General features: G+C 42.0%; 1 protein-coding gene across 4 annotated transcripts in view; it reads right to left on the bottom strand.

Moving 5' to 3' along the window:
- Nucleotides 1-2,452: 2,452 nt before the first annotated feature.
- The window catches only part of Mcm8 (minichromosome maintenance 8 homologous recombination repair factor), a 28,061-nt gene continuing 13,686 nt past the window's right edge, over nucleotides 2,453-16,827 (bottom strand). For 2 of the 4 annotated variants that reach the window (NM_001291054.1, NM_025676.4), the window contains 9 exons: nucleotides 14,972-15,002; nucleotides 13,747-13,887; nucleotides 11,771-11,912; nucleotides 8,368-8,563; nucleotides 7,725-7,944; nucleotides 6,987-7,196; nucleotides 5,830-5,906; nucleotides 3,858-4,047; nucleotides 2,453-3,175 (listed from right to left, as the gene is read on the bottom strand). In NM_001291054.1, coding sequence (NP_001277983.1) covers nucleotides 3,083-3,175; nucleotides 3,858-4,047; nucleotides 5,830-5,906; nucleotides 6,987-7,196; nucleotides 7,725-7,944; nucleotides 8,368-8,563; nucleotides 11,771-11,912; nucleotides 13,747-13,887; nucleotides 14,972-15,002 — 1,300 coding nt within the window. In that variant the 3' untranslated portion in view covers nucleotides 2,453-3,082. Of the gene's footprint in view, nucleotides 3,176-3,857; nucleotides 4,048-5,829; nucleotides 5,907-6,986; nucleotides 7,197-7,724; nucleotides 7,945-8,367; nucleotides 8,564-11,770; nucleotides 11,913-13,746; nucleotides 13,888-14,971; nucleotides 15,003-16,827 lie in introns of those variants that run through there. The other 2 variants (XR_003953691.1, XR_374505.3) reach the window with 2 other exon arrangements.

Genomic DNA, 16,827 nt, shown 5'->3' with positions numbered 1-16,827 from the left:
GGAGTCAGCTTTCACGACGTTTTCACGACACCCAGCCGCTCTGCTCACCGGCGCCCCCGCGCGGCAGCGGCGAGCACGAACAGCTAAGGCCCGCAGGTTAGGAAGACCTGACTAGTGAGTAGAGCCGCTAGTGCCTGCAGGCTAAGAAGAATGACAGGTAGGGAAGACCAAGAGCGAGTGCCACGTGGCCACAGGAAGCCACTTATATCAGGCCTGCCTGATGCCAAGTGGCCCGCTGGTGTGCATGGCTCTGTATTATCACTGGAGATGTAAAGCATTAGTGTTGGCATCAAAGTAGTTAAGTACCTACTCTGCTTCCTTAGCACTAAATGCATATGAATAGAGCAAAGGGAAATGTCAATAATAGCAATCACTAATTGTTTACTTGGGAAGTGCTTACTGTATGCGTTATAGTGTCATTATTTATCCTCTCAACAACTCTAACATGCCTTCTGTATTTGCCTTTACTTTTACAGGTACAGAAGCCCGTGGACAGGAGAAACCTGCTTATTCTAAGTCTGAATTAGAAACAAATCAGTTCACTGTTATAACCTTACCTAACCTACCATTTTGTTATAGATTTGAGCTTGAACCCAGGGCCTTGAATCCAGGTCGGGCAAGAACCAAACCAGTGAAAGGTCACCACGTGGTGATGTCTTGCAGTCTTTCCACTGTTCTTCAGCCCAGTCTGTGATGGCACACACTCACCTGGAAGTTGTTCGTAAAGCCCACATCACATTTGACGATTGTAGTCTTTTTTTTTTTTTTTTCCAAGACAGGGTTTCTTTGTGTAGCTCTGGCTGTCCTGGAACTCACTCTGTAGACCAGGCTGGCCTCGAACTCAGAAATCCGCCTGCCTCTGCCTCCCGAATGCTGGGATTAAAGGCGTGCACCACCACGCCCGGCTAAGGATTGTAGTCTTAAGGAGCTTTTTATCAAGATCATCTTTATTTTGTTTTGGTTTTTGCGAGAGGCCTAGACTTTTCTTTTTAATTAAAAAAGGAAGAAAGAAAAATGAAGAAAAGGAAAGAAGAGGAAAAGAGAAGAAAAATCTAAGCAGTGGTATGAAACAAAGAGAAAAAGAAGTAAAAAGATAAATCCAGGTGGCCGTGGTGCATGCCTTTAATCCCAGCACTTGGGAGGCAGAGGCTGATAGATATCTGTAAATTCCAGGTCAGCAAGGGCTACACAGAGAAAATCTGTCTCGAAAACAAAAACAAAGTCAGTTTCTGTTCATAATTAGAGTTACATCCCCTTGTATATAGTCTTAGCCTTAGTCATCCCCTTGTATACAGTGGTCTGATCGGCCCATTTTGGGATGGATGGGTCAACTGATGGAGCTGCTTGCAGCTAATCTAACCAGCTGACTTTGATCATATTTATATCAGCTACCACTTGGTTCCTTCAAGTCAGGGTTTAATATTTCTATGGTATTCTATGGCATATTATCCCTCATTTCATTTTCATTTTGCATTTACTATCAGTTAAATATTCGTTGTAAAATACTAGGATTTGCTTTATTTTGGTTACTCAGCGCACACTGCTTTTTGTATGTGTGTAGGTGTGGGGGCAGAGGCTGATGCTGAATGGCTTCATCAGTTCAGGCTGGCCAGGGAGCTTCAGGAAACTGCCTCTCCTCCCTCCACCCAGCGTTAGGGTTACAAATGAAGCATCCTTGGCTTTTTACATGAGGATCTTACTCAGACTTAACCAACTGAGCCATCTCCCCAACTCAGTTTTTGGGTATTTTGGTTTTTTTAGTTATTCATCTCCTGGTTTCCTGGAAGTTAAGTAACTAATTTCTTTTTTTTTTTTTTTTTTTTTTTTTTGGTTTTGGTTTTTGGTTTTTGGTTTTCCAAGACAAGGTTTCTCTGTGTAGCCCTGGCTGTCCTGGAACTCACTCTGTAGACCAGGCTGGCCTCGAACTCAGAAATCCACCTGCCTCTGCCTCCCAAGTGCGCCACCACTGCCCATAAGTAACTAATTTCTAATCAGTGTCTGTTAAATGCTAACGTGCTTATTGGCTATATATACAAAGAATGCTTTGGCTAGAGGTCCAGTTCCATTTGAAGACTCACAAAAACATGATGAATTCTGATTTCATTGGTCCTGCCTCCTTGAAGCAGACCACAGGAAACCCCTCAGCATGGGGGTTTCAGGTCCATGTCTCTGTATGTGCTTTCTCTTCTGAGGCCTGATGAACAGTGCTTCTTGCTGCTGCTCTGATGCAGCAGGCAAGCCATCCCTTTACCTTCTGCAGACACTCTTCCAAGTACAGGGATGGCATCCATGAGGCACAGAGGCAGAACACCTTAAGCACCATGGCAAGAGGCTAGTTTTATTTTACAAACTACTGGAAGCTTTTTTTTTTTCAGTTTTTTTTTTTTTTTAAATCATCAGCAGTCATGCAATTCTATAAATAATACTCCTCAGAAAAGACTTCTTCTTCTTCTTTTTTTTTTTAAGATTTATTTATGTGAGTGCACTGTTACTCTCTTCAGAGACACGAGAAGAGGGCATTGGATCCCATTACAGATGGTTGTGAGTCACCATGTGGTTGCTGGGACTTGAACTCAGGACCTATGGAAGAGCAGTCAGTGCTCTTAACCACTGAGTCATCTCTCTAGCCCCAGAAAAGACTTCTAATTAAGTCAATAAATTTCCACTACTTTCAAATGAGAAGCCAAGTCAGACCCACTGCCCATAATCATAAAGTTAAAAATGAATGAAGAGTTTTTGTGACCTGAACAATTTAGGAGAGCCAAAGTTTAATGTTTTAAGTAAAAGTTCACCTGAACACATACTAATCTGTTTTTGCATTAGCTGAATGCCTGCTAGACATCTGATATACAAAACTAAAAAGCACTACTAAAAATATGATGAGTTAAAAGCATATGCTTATGCTATTTAGATAAAATAATGGAAACAATTTACTCTTCTTACTCTTCTGGATAAATTATGGATAGGCCTTTATTCTGTTATAGGAGTTGTGTCATTTTTCAGAACTTTTATTTTCAGTTTTGTAATTACGATGATTCTGAACTATTTTGAACCACAGGAAGCCCTGATGTGGTAAAGTCTTTCACATAGTTTGAAGTTGGTAAATCTTTGGGCCTTTCTTCAAGAGATAACCTTGGTCATTCAGTGATCCAATGAAGTTTTCAAAATCGGCAACCTAAAAGCAAACATTAAGAGTCAGCACATTCAGTAATCAGCCAAATATGACTTTCACATCCATCTCTACACAGACATATACCCAGCGAGCTTCCTAGGCAAACAAACAAAAACAGTCTATGCTTCATATAGTACTCCACTAAATAAAGAATACTTTGTCTTAATTAAAAGCCCAGCTTAGACTAGCTTTTGAAATTGCATGATCTTACATCTGAACTACTTGCCACATTTAAAGTGCAATTACACTGGTTTTCTCTAGAACTCCAAAGTAGGAGCAGCAGGGACTCATCCAAAGAGAAACCAGAGCCATCACAATGAGTAGCCACAGGGCGCTCCAGACAGAGCCCAAGTGTTCCTAAAAAAAAGTCCCTCATTGGAAATGCCAAAACCTTTGAGAAGAGGTAACAAAGAATCTTAAAGCTAAAGAGTGATTTTGTTCCCAGGCATGGATATGCTTGCCTTTAGTCTTAGCACTTAGGAGTCAGAGGCAGAGAGGCCAGCAGGCAGGCAGAGACAGACAGAGGCAAGCAGAGACAGAGACAGATCTCTGAGTTCATGGCCAGCCTGGTCTAAAGTTTCAGGACAGCCAGGATTGTACACGGAGAAAACAGCTAGAAAAAAAATAAAACAAAACAAGTTGTTTTGTTCTATTAATAAGAACCTCAGTATTTAGGTCATCATACCTGAATGTTTAGTTCTTTAGCAATCTGACGAAGTTGATGATATTGAAATATGTTGTTATAAGTTCTTTCAGCAATGCTGTTGAGAGCAGAAATAAATCTTTTTGCTGTTGACCTGTTGCTCATCCCAGAGCCATGCTGGGATCGCTCAAAGTCCAGGTTTCCGAATTCATCTGAGTAAGTTCCTAGCATGCTTAAAGATAGAGAAGAAAGGATTATCTCATATGGCGGGGCTACAGAAATTTTTGGGCTGTGTTTCCAATTCATAATAGAAGTCTGGGAGTGCTGTGAGACTTAGCCACTTTGAAATTCATTAGGATATATATAGATTGACAAAAAAGTATTTTGAACACAATTAGTGATTTTTTTTTTTAGAAGAACAAAACCACATCCAAAAACTTTTGCCAGGAGTAGTAATAAATGCCTGTAGTCCCAGTACTCAGGAGCTAAAGCATAAGAACTCCCTTGAGTTTAAAGACAGCCTGAAACACATTGACAAGTACAGGGCCAGTTAGGGATATGGAGGGAGGGATCCTATTTCAAAACACCGAAACAAATTTGTAAATATGAAATGTAAAAATGTAGAGTTGAAAAGCAGTATTATAAATACCAAAAAACATCATTTCTGATTTATAGAACTAAAATTTGTGAACACAATATTTTAAGTTTTCCTAGGTAAAGGCGTGCTATTATTTTTTACCACAGCATCTGCAAAGAAAAAAATGTTTAAAAGTCTAGGGGGAGCTGGAGAAATGGCTCCATGGTTTAGCTCACAGTCTGCTCTTGCAGAGGACTGGGGTTTAAGAGCACCCACATGACAGCACGCAAGCACCTCTAACTCCATGGGATTCCATTGTCCTCTGTGCAGGCAAAACACCCAGACCCATAAAGAGATCTAAAAATTAACACTCTTGAGAAGCACTCAGCTCGTGCAGACTTGCAGTGGTGACAGTCAGACACTAACCCCACTTCTCTGTTCTCTATTTTTACAGAATAACCAAGAAAGAGAAGTAGGCATTGACAGTGAGTTTTGGCTGGAGTCTGCAACACCCTTTACAGATGGGATTACCTGCCCTGTAATCCAGCTCTATTGCTGATTCCCATCTGTACAATGGGACATAAAATCCCACAGGCAGTTTAACAAAGTGTTTACTCAGGAATTATCAAATATGTATTGGTCACCCACTAGGACGTGCAGGGTGGCAAACAGAACAGATCTTAGCCCTGTCCATAAGGAGTCCTTAGGGATGACCTTGATAGTCACGATCTGTTCCTTTAATAGATGAGAAACTCTACAGACAGAAATGTGCATAAAGTAAGGCCGGAACACATGACAGCGGATGGGGTCTACCCATTTCCTGATCCAGTACACATTCCGAACACCTTCAGGCTTAAGCCACCTGAATTAAGCAATAAATTAATGTTCCTTTATTGCTGGAAATGCTTTGAGTTACTGACAGATGGTGATTGTATTTACCACAGGCATCCTCCCAGCAATCCTATGCCTGGGGAATTATAATTATTCCGATTTACAGATGAAGACAACTTTGGCATGAAGACAACTTTGGCACATAAGGATGGATGACTTCCAAATGTTACACTAGTAATGACTGACACCTGCGATTTTAATCCATGCTACCTTGTTTCCATTTGGAAAAAAAAAAGATTTGAAAAATATCTGCCATACTTCCCCAAAGTGAAAAAGCACTTTTTTTTCCCCCAGAAAGGGAGGAAGGAGAGAGGATTGGGAAGAGAGGTGAGAAAGAAAAGGAGAAAGAGAAAGAACAGATTCCTACAAAAATTAAGTAAGGGGCAGCAAAATGCCTGAGCAGGTAAAGGTGTCGGCCAGGACTGACATCAGTTCAATCCCTGGGACCCATGCAGAGGACCGGCTTCCAGAAGTTGTCCTCTGATGACTGCACGTGTGATGGATGCACCGCCTCTCCTCACATAAAAGCACCAGTGTCAGTCTTACCTATGCTTCATAATTTCAATTATATCTTCAGCATCTTCTCTAGTTGCTTCCTCTCTCAATTCTAACCTTGCCCGTGCCTGTGAAAGAAAACAACTGTCTTAAAAGACAAATATTTTCACCATTTGTGCAGATGCTTGTATCAAAGCTTAATCATTCATTGTATAAGGAAGGCTAGGTATTGACTAGCATTAAAATACATTGTATGCATGCAGGCAGTTCTCAAAGAATAAAAAAAAAATTAAAAAATTAGAAAAGTGTACAAATAGCTTAAAATACAGCCAGAATGTACTTTTACCTACTAATATTTTTCTGAGTGCTCATTTCAGGAGATTTGGTTATGAAAATGTTGCCTTTTACTATCAGGAAATCAGTTTAGCTGAACTAAAATAACAGAGGAGTCAACCATATTTTAGGATCAAAAGAACCTTACCATCCGACGCAGCTAACTTTCACTGCAGTAGTCCTCGGAGCATCGTGCATTGACACACAGTGCTGCTCTCAGAAAGGCTGCCTACACCTACTGACCTGTCACATCATCAGTGAAGACACGCGGCAGACTCCACATCCCTATATGCTCAAACTGGAAGCCTGGGATTATAGGTAACCTCACCACGTCTCAGACACTTTAGAAATCTACAGTGTCATTTAAAAATATAAAAGTTGCTTGGTATAACTGGTCCTTTGCCTAGAAAGATATCTGTAGCTTTGATGTTACAAAAGTGACTAAATCTTCAAAAAAAATCTTTAATTCACCCACTTTTGATGTAGAAGGATGATAGTGAAGAAAACAGAGAAAAGGAGAGATCATAATGTAACAGACACGCCATACACACACACGCCACACACACACACACACACGCATGTACACACGCCACACACAAACACGCCACACACACACACACACACACACACACACACACACACACACACACACACACACCCTCAACCTCTCTCAGTGCTGGAGACTGAACCTAGGGCCTTGCACACAGTGAACGGGCACTCGAGGCCCCTGAACTACATCCTATCATTCTCTCTTTTCACTTTCCAGGCCTTATACACAGTCAGCATCCTGACTGACTTAGGCCTGAGCTATAGGTTTGTGTCCTCAGTCTTCGCTTCCTCTAGCCACAAAAGTCCTGAGTGCAAACAAGGCGAACCTCTGTCAGACGGATCAAAGACTCCAGCTGCCGAGTGGTGATGGGTGAGCTGCCCACGCGCTGGCTCTGCTTGCGGAGCTCCAGGTAGAAATCCTGAAGGGCCTGAGCAGCGTCCGTAGATAACCTTGGGTGGACATACTGCCGTGCATAGCCAATGTACTTCCTCAACAGCTGATGTGGAATCGGATCTGTCTGTTCTCCAGGAGCCACCTAGAGAAGGATGAAAAAAATGGCTGAAAATTTCTAGCTTGTTTAGGTAAATAAAAAAGTTCTAAAGCTCCCCCAAATAAACCACGCAGTGTGGCTACCGTTCCAGTCACCTTAGTTAGCTCAGCGGGTCTCAGCCTCCCCAGTGCCGTGACCCTTTAACACAGTTCCTCATGCTGTGGTGACCCCTTCCCCATAAACTTATTTTGTTGTTACTTCATAACTGTAATTTTGCTACTGTTGTGAACTGTAATGTAAATCTCGGAAATGCAGGATATCTGATATGTGACTCCCAAAGGGGTCACGACCCACAGGTTGAGAAGTGCTGCCTCAGATGATTCCAAAGTATGCGGTAAATGTCAAGGTACAAGGAGGAAGATGAATTCTATTGGGTGGGGATAGATGCTGATAGATGTTTAAATCCAGAGCAAGCCCTGTATGTGATAAACACATATACCACTGAGACATACTTACAGCCCCCATCACACACATTAAGTAGAATGAAACTAAATATTTAAGAAACATGTATACCTTTAGTCTTTCTGATAATGGTTTCTCAGAAACCACTTCAAGTACAGAAGTATTTGAGTCTTGACTGAGCACACGAGTGACTGTGGCACTGCTAACCGCTTTCTGCTTCCCAGCTCTTATCGCGATCACATGTTCAGAAAGTAAGTGGTCATGCTGTTCATTTGGCGTATCTAACAAGATAAAGACCAAATCGAATCTGGACAGTAGGGCACTCCCCATCCTAGGAAGCAGGAAAGAAGCAGTATCTGGAATGAGCCTTACTGAGGTTTGAAACAATTTCCGATTTTATGGTGATAAACAATGAATACACATTCAAAAGCACGTCTATGGCTTTTGTTAACTACAGTCAGGACTTCCTAAGCTAAGTGGCTGGAATGAACAGAAGAGAATGTACACACTAGTACAAGGCGGTTCCAACACACTGAGCATGTGTAGCTTCTCCCCACTCCCGTAACACTGACACCTGCACCTGAAAGCTTGGCCAGTTCCATGTAGGCTATCAGGGCAAGCTCACTGTCTTCAGGATTTAATAAGTACGTTTCTGTACATTCCTGGAGACCTCTGACTTCTGTGAGTTACTTATTGATACAGTCAATTATTCTTTCCTTACTGACTCACAGCATACACATTGGAAGACACTTACTTTAAATTCTCAGAAACCGTTCTGGCTTTATTGTAGTGTCCTCCGACTGGATTTGCAGCAGCAATAATGGAAGTTCTTGCAGGGAGGCTGCAAACTACCCCAGCCTTCGCAAGGCTAATACTCTGCTGTTCCATGGCTTCTAACAGGGCTTGATGTTGGTTCCCCATTTTATCAAATTCATCTATTCCACAGATGCCTACAAGCACAGTAGAAAAATAGACAAAAACACCTTTCTCTGGTCAGCTTCCAAATCTGTAAGGCAGAAGTTGCTGTACAATGACTATTTCCATTTGATTCTAGAATTTACAATTGTCAAATGTCAATGAGGACCGCTATGTTTTACAGCAAATGATGCATCTGTCTCATTACAAAACCATGTGCCTGCCACTACTTATTCTCCACCCTCCGTGGGTAGCACACAATGTGCAGCCCCATACATGAAGATATGCAAGTCTTAAAATGGATCAAGACTTAACCAGTTAGGTAAGATACAAACATCTAAGAAATGTACCTCCCAAACCACTGGGTAGTAGAAAAGGCAGATGGACCTCTGAGTTTGAGGCCAGCCTGGACTACAGAGAGAGTTCCAGGATAGCCAGCACTACACAAAGAAACCCTGTCCTGGAGGGAAAAAAGAGGAAAGGAAGAGGAAAAGGGGGAGGAGAAGGGGAGGGGAAGGGAGAAGAGAGGAAGAGGAGAGAAGAGAAGAAAGAGAAGAGAAGGCTGTGCAGAATTATGTGGTAGCTCTCTGAAACAGAATATAGCTAAAATAGGGGACTAAAAGGCTCACAGAAAAGGTGCTCCTTGAGCTGAGTCTTAGGCAGGCCGTGGGCAGCATGACTTGGGCACAAGAGCATACATAGAAGACTCAAGCATAACAGGAGGTACTGATGGCCCAGGCGGGGACACTTAACCCACAGCACCACCGGTGATGTGTACCGAGGGCTGAGTACCAGGGATGTCACTCCTGAAGCACAAGTCCCTGGGGCTCCTCACCACACCTTGTGTGCTTTCTTCCACTTCCTCACACAGTTAGGGGTCTCCGGCTAAACTCACCTGTACTCTACGGCCACCAAATCCTTGCCAGCTAAGCTCATAGGAGAAATAACTGCTCATTCGCTTGTCTACATTTCAAGATCTATAGATCTATTTTTTCAGGGCTGGGGCTTGAACCTAAAGCACCTTAGAGTTGGGGCTCTCTCACACTCTTCAAGTCAATCCCAGTGCTTCTTCTAGGTTCCTACTTCCTGGAACCAGTTACCCACTGCGTTGTGTTTACTGTGTTACCTCTGCAATCGTGCTCTCTTCTCTGTAGTCATTGGAGTTACAGTAAGCCTTTCCTCTATACCTATCCTCTCATCTGGCAGGGTCAGTTTTGTGTATTGATCAATTTTGTTTGTACTTTTCAAAATAGATTTCTCTGTGTAGCCCTGGCTGTCCTGGAACATTAAAGGCTTACAGCACCACGACCAGGTGATCACCAATGTTTTATCTAGTAGCCCTAACTCATTTTATTTCGTGAAATTCATGTTCTCATTAAACATTTCATGGATAATTTTCATTTTTTGCTTGGATTTCAGTTTTGCTCAGACAGGAAACTTCTGCTACACTTTTTTTTTTAAGATTTATTTTTATTTTGTGTGTATGAGTGTTTTACCTGAATGTATATCTATGGAGATGTGTTTGGGTACTGAGGCCAGGATGAGAGTCTCAGACCTCCTGGGCCTGTAGTTAGAGGACAGTTTAACTTGCCATGTTGGTGCTGGGAATTGAACCTGAGTCATCTAAGAGCCCAGCCATCTCTCCAGCACCTAACCCACGGTTATAAAGCACAAACTTCAGACAACTATAACAATCCTCAACTCTTTTGCCTGTCTGAATACAAATATTAAGTCACAAAATTTAACGCTTAAACTTTTTCTGGTCATTTCATCAGATTCTAAAGGAAAATACTATTTTTTAAATTAATTATTTATTTTACTTTGTATGCATTGGTGTTTTGCCTGCATGTATGTCTGGCAGTGTTGGATCTCCTGGAACTAGAGTTGCAGACAGTTGTGGCCTGCCATGTGGATGCTGGGAATTGAACCCAGGTCCTTTGGAAGAGCAGCCAGTACTCTTAACTACTGAGCCATCTCTCTAGCTCCTGGAAATACTATTTTTAAAAGCTTTATATTTTGCTTTTCCCTCACAGTCTTTATAAAACTTCTAGCAAGACCCTGTCTGTTTCTAGAACTCAGTCTGTTGATCTTTCCTTTGTATTCTTCTGTTATACTTGCAAAATCCCTTTTTATCTAACAGCGCTGTCTAGCCATATAATGTTTGTTTAAATATATGCAAGTTTATTAAAATATATACACATGACACTAACTTAGCATTTCACATCTTAAATCCCATTAGCTGTCTGTATAGCTAACCTCTAACTATCTCCACTTCTAATGAATGAAGTCTGGCAGTTTTACAGTTAAGCATCCTTATCTGCATGCACTATTGCCTTTTCCTGACATCTTAGCAGGCACACCGGAGCTTCTGATGAACACCAGATGAATGTTTGCTTCAGTAGATATTTGCTGGTTATTATTTGTACACCAGTGCTATGTTCTAGGCATGCAGAAAAGCACCAAATTCTTGCCCTTGTGAAGCTTACATTCTATGTGGCCCACAGGAGGGAGGCAGCCTATTGAAAATGTGGTGATACTTGCTATGAAAAGAAAGGTGGCCAAGGGAAGGAGAACGGACTCTGCAACTGAAGAAGGCTAAGATGAAGTTAAATACAGAGGAACTATTAAAGTCACAGCTCTAAACTCATGGGGCAATCTTTCTAGAACGAAAGACAGCATCCACCTTCTTTGTTGTTTCAAGGTAACTAGAACTATTTTGAGCTAAGTCACAGTAATGCTGTCAACAAGCACTCACTGTACATATACCACTAGGCAGGAGGAACGAGAGTTCACTGGATAATCCAAACCAACTCCATACAGAACTCACAAAACTCCAAAAATGGTCACAAATGTAATAGGGTTATAAAGTTGGAGCTGTAGAAACTATTCATATTTTATCGAATTATTTAATTTTGACATATTTTTATAAGATTCTGAAAATAACACCAGTTTTAGCTGTATAATAAAAATAAAATGATAGTACTGTATTTTCAATTATTGTTTGATACTCATTATCAATTCACTGGTTGAGACAGTACTGTAGGAATAACTCTCAAACTAAAAGTCAATTCATTGAAATGAAGAGCTTGATCAAGAGGAGGTGGCCCATGCCTCTAATTCCAGCACTTCGGTGGTAGAGGCTGCAGATGTCTCTTGAAGCAATCTAACCTGCACAGCACGGCAACTGTTTCAAGAAGAAAAGGTATCAAGCCCCAGCATCATTAGTCCCTTTACTCTCTCACCTTGGTCACCAAGTACAAGGGCACCAGCTTCCAAAGCAAAATCTCCAGAGGAACTGTCCTTTGAAAGAGTCACAGTGAGACCAGAGCTGGTGGTGGTATTTCCACAAACATACACACCACGTGGCGCCACGTTGCATGCTGCCTATTTAAAACAAAGGTTTAAAAATCATTCAGAGGGTGGAAAAAGACGGCTCAGCAGATAAAGTCTTTGCCACGCAGCATGAGAACCTGAGTTTGGACCCCCAGTCCCCTTTTCAAAGCTGGGCATAGCAGTTGAACGTTCATAAATTCATAATCCCAGCACTTCTGGAGTGGAAACAGGCAGATCCCAAGGACTTGCTGGCTAGACAGTTTACCCGAAACAACAAGCTCCGAAGTTTAGGAAGAGGCCCCATCTCACAAAATAAGATAGAGTCACAGAGGAAGAAACCTGACACCACGACTGTCTCCATACAGTAACACACACATACACACACACACACACACATATACCAGTAAAAACAAAAACAAAAACAAAAACAAAACCACTGACCATTATAGTCAACAGCTCAATCCCTAAACTTACATCCCACTTTCTTTGCTAAGTCCTTTTAGGGTTTGATGTATATTTATGTGTGTGTATCACAAATGTACTGATGCCCATAAAAGCCAGAAGAGGGCAGCGGATCTCCTGGAGGTGGGATTAAAGTGATTCTGAACCACCTGACATGGGTACTAGGAACCAAACTTGGGTCTTCTAGGAGAGCCAATGGTCTTAATTGCTGAGCCACTTTTACTCCCTGAGACAGGGTCTCACTATGTGGCGCTGAGGATGACCTTGAAGTTCTGGTTTTGCAGGAGTTACCACCACAGTAGTCATTCTGTGTGTGCCAGGCAAGCCTCTATCCACTGAGCCATACACTCAGCCCTCTGCTAGTCTGTTTTGAGAATCCTGACAATGCTGATACTGGGGTGGTTTCCTATATAGGCTGTTCCAAGGGCTCAGAACAGGTTAAAGCAGGCTCTTCTAGACAAAGAGACCCAAACAAGGATGCAATGTTTTAAAAGAATTAAAATGATTGGTTTACTATTCAGCCAAGGGGAATAAAGATGACACATACAAAGGAAGGACGGGATGTGGATGCAACGGGAGGATCACAACGATCCTGTCTACACATCAGGACCACCTTGGGGGAACTACATATATACAAGTACTAGCTTCAGGCTGCCTATACCATGTTCAAAGAGTTTTAAACATAACTGCAAGACACAACCAGAGTGTTCAACTGCTGGATGAAGATTTATCAGTCGCAGGATTGACTGCAACTCACCAAAGGGCCAGATAGTCCTTGGTAAGGGGGGGGGGGGTGAAGGGCATCTTTAAGAAGGACACTGCATCAAGCCTACTAGGTATCACTCTGAGAAAACTACAGCAGTCTAACAAACAGCACCTTCTAGGGCCATTATGAACCTAAGAAGGAAACAGCAGCAGGCTCTGGCTGGGACAGACAGAACCTTCTTTGGTGGCTAAAAACTGATTGACCAAAGAAGCTGCTTTGCTTTGGATTCAGAGAAACAGTGGCGATGTATTCAGACGGCTCCTCCCCTTGCCTTTACCAGAATCCTCTGGAGAGTAAGAAGCTCATGTACTTAACATGGAGAGAATGCATGACCCAGCTTTATTCCCTTCACTGTCTGGTCACTGATGTAGTCACAGCACAATAGACTAGCATTACCAGGTATAATAATGATGGTGTCAGGAAAATAGCATTTTATCATAGTTAAGACCTTCAGAGACCAAGATGCCTATATAGTCTGTGTGGCAGGAGGCTAGCTTGAAGTGAAAGTAAGGCCAGATACACTGTGTATTACTCACACAAATCTCTATACCCTTAGTCAAACTAGTTCTTCTACAACCCAAACATGTCACACTTTGAGAAATGTCACCTGCCAATAATATAAGCAAAAGGCAAAATACCAAATAACTGATTTTCTACCTGTAGCATCTGACTCTTCCCCAAGCCTGGATCTCCAACAATCAGGACATGTGGGTCTCCTCGAATGGGAATTCTGTTTTTGTCATCTGCGTACTTCTGGCTACCGCCAAAGAGTGCTAACGTCAGACCTGCTTTGACGAGCTCGAGTGGAAGGAGAGAACAGAGAAAGAAACGTAAAGATGACTAGCGAGAGGCACTCCTGATGTCTACAGCACAAGGCACTCCTGCATGTGTATGGCACAGGGCACTCTTGCATGTCTACAGCACTGGTTTGTCTAGGGATTGTCCCCTTTGCAGTGCTGATGGAGCCCAAGGCTTAGTGCCTAATTAGTCAGGTGCTCAGCCCTAAGCTGCACCACCAGCCAGGATACTTTCTAACGTGACTGAATTTTACTGCTTTACAATGAAGCTGAGAAGCAAAGCTAAGCAAGTCTGCAATCCCAGCACTCGAGATACAGACACAGGAAAGTTATGGGTTCAAGGCTTTCTGGGGCAACAAAGCAAAAGCTGGCCTAAAAAACAAAAAACAACAACAAAAAAAAACCAAACGTTTGTCTAGAAACAACCTGCTATAACACAAATGATTAAAAGCAAAGACTGAGGGCTGAGAGATGGCTTCCGAAGGTCCTGAGTTCAAATCCCAGCAACCACATGGTGGCTCACAACCATCCCTCTGATGCCCTCTTCTGGAGTGTCTGAACTACAGTGTACTTACATATAATAAATAAGTAAAACAAAACAAAACAAAACAAAGACTGGAAGTATTTAAGTCAACAGGATCTTAGCAATTGCTAGGAACAACTATGTAAAACCATAATCCACTCCAGAGTGAGAAGCACCAAGCACCTATTGGTGTTTACTTAGTGTCCAGTCGCTTTGAAAGGTGTCCATTCCAGTAACTGCCGACAGTTTCATGGATATTATTTGCCTTCCACATAAACTTACAGATCAGTGGTTCTCAACCTTCCTAATGCTACCTAATGCCATCCTTTAGTCCAGTTCCTCATGTTATGGTGACTCCACCAAAAAATGACTTCAGTGTACAGTACTTCATCATTGTAATTTTGCTACTGTTATGAATTGCAACCCGCAGGTTGAAAACTGCTGTTATAGAGAATGATGATTCATATTAAAATATTAATGACTGGTAAGAGAATCTCACTACTTTAAAGTATTAAAATTGACAACAATGTACTTTTTAATTAAACTGAAGTAATATACTTACTTCATGACCAAAAATGACAGGACAGAGTGAGCTGAAAAACAGAATACAGCCTTTAAATTCTCACTTGAATTGTATAGGTCCATTACAAGAGCTACTTTACAATTTGCTTAATCTCCTTTATTTAATATCAAAGGGGAAGCAAAATTTAATCTCCTCAGCCCCATAAATTTTATTCTTATAGTAAACCTTTGCAAGTCTTATTTAGTCTATAAAAAGAAGAATGCTTTAAAATCTATGCTCCAAGGGAATGCCTGAAACCATCTTAAAGTAACTCAATGCACAGCTGACCGGACAGAGCACTTAAACTACACTATCATGAGGTCTGCTGCCCTCCCAGGTATTTGTTTTGTCTGAACAGACATTTGAGACCTGTATAGCAAAGTCACTGAAGGGAGAACACTAACGTATGAGCTCAGCACAAACAGTAGTACTCAAAGGTGGTTTAAAATTTCATTCCTTTTCAGTTCAATTCAGAAGAGTCAGATTAAGAATGTGAATATCAAGAAATAAATCTATGGGCTGGAGAGATTGTTCAGCGGTTAAGAGCACTGACTGCTCTTCCAGAAGTCCTGAGTTCAATTCCCAGAAAGCACATGGTGGCTCACATCCATCTGTAATGGGATCTGATGCCCTCTTCTGGTGTGTCTGAAAGCAGTGACAGTGTACTCACATACATGAAATAAATAATATTTTTTTAAAAAGAAGAGAAAAGGTAAGAAGAACACATGCTCCACTATGTTCATAGCAGCCTTATTTATAATAGCCAGAAGCTGGAAAGAACCCAGATGCCCCTCAACAGAGGAATGGATACAGAAAATGTGGTACATTTACACAATGGAGTACTACTCAGCTATTAAAAAGAATGAATTTATGAAATTCCTAGACAAATGGATGGACCTGGAGGGCATCATCCTGAGTGAGGTAACACATTCACAAAGGAATTCAGACAATATGTACTCACTGATAAGTGGATATTAGCCCAAAATCTAGGATACCCAAGATATAAGATACAATTTGCTAAACACATGAAACTCAAGAAGAATGAAGACTGAAGTGTGGACACTATGCCCCTCCTTAGAATTGGGAACAAAACACCCATGGAAGGAGTTACAGAGACAAAGTTTGGAGCTGAGATGAAAGGATGGACCATGTAGAGACTGCCATATCCGGGGATCCATCCCATAATCAGCTTCCAAACGCTGACACCATTGCATACACTAGCAAGATTTTATCGAAAGGACCCAGATGTAGCTGTCTCTTGTGAGACTATGCCGGGGCCTAGCAAACACAGAAGTGGATGCTCACAGTCAGCTATTGGATGGATGACAGGGCCCCCAATGGAGGAACTAGAGAAAGAACCCAAGGAGCTAAAGGGATCTGCAACCCTATAGGTGGAACAACATTATGAACTAACCAGTACCCTGGAGCTCTTGACTCTAGCTGCATATGTATCAAAAGATGGCCTAGTCGGCCATCACTGGAAAGTCGGCCATCACTGGCCCATTGGACACGCAAACTTTATATGCCCCAGTACAGGGGAACGCCAGGGCCAAAAAAAATGGGAATGGGTGGGTAGGGAAGTGGTGGGGAGGGTATGGGGGACTTTTGGGATAGCATTGGAAATGTAATTGAGGAAAATATATAATAAAAAATATTAAAAAAAAAAAGAAGAGAAAAGAAAGAAATCTCCAAGGACTGGAGAGATGGTTCAGCCAGCAGAGTACGAGCTGTGAAAGCAGCGCCCACATGAAAAGGCAGGTAGAGGGATGAACTGTAGTCCTAGCACTGGAAGGTGGAGACAGAAGCATCCTTGGTGCTCACTGCCCAGTCAACCTCTGAGCTCCAGGTTCACTGAG

This window comes from Mus musculus, chromosome 2, assembly GCF_000001635.26.
Source record: "Mus musculus strain C57BL/6J chromosome 2, GRCm38.p6 C57BL/6J".
NCBI classification, from domain to species: domain Eukaryota; kingdom Metazoa; phylum Chordata; class Mammalia; order Rodentia; family Muridae; genus Mus; species Mus musculus.
This window is presented reverse-complemented; position numbering and strand designations above follow the sequence as displayed.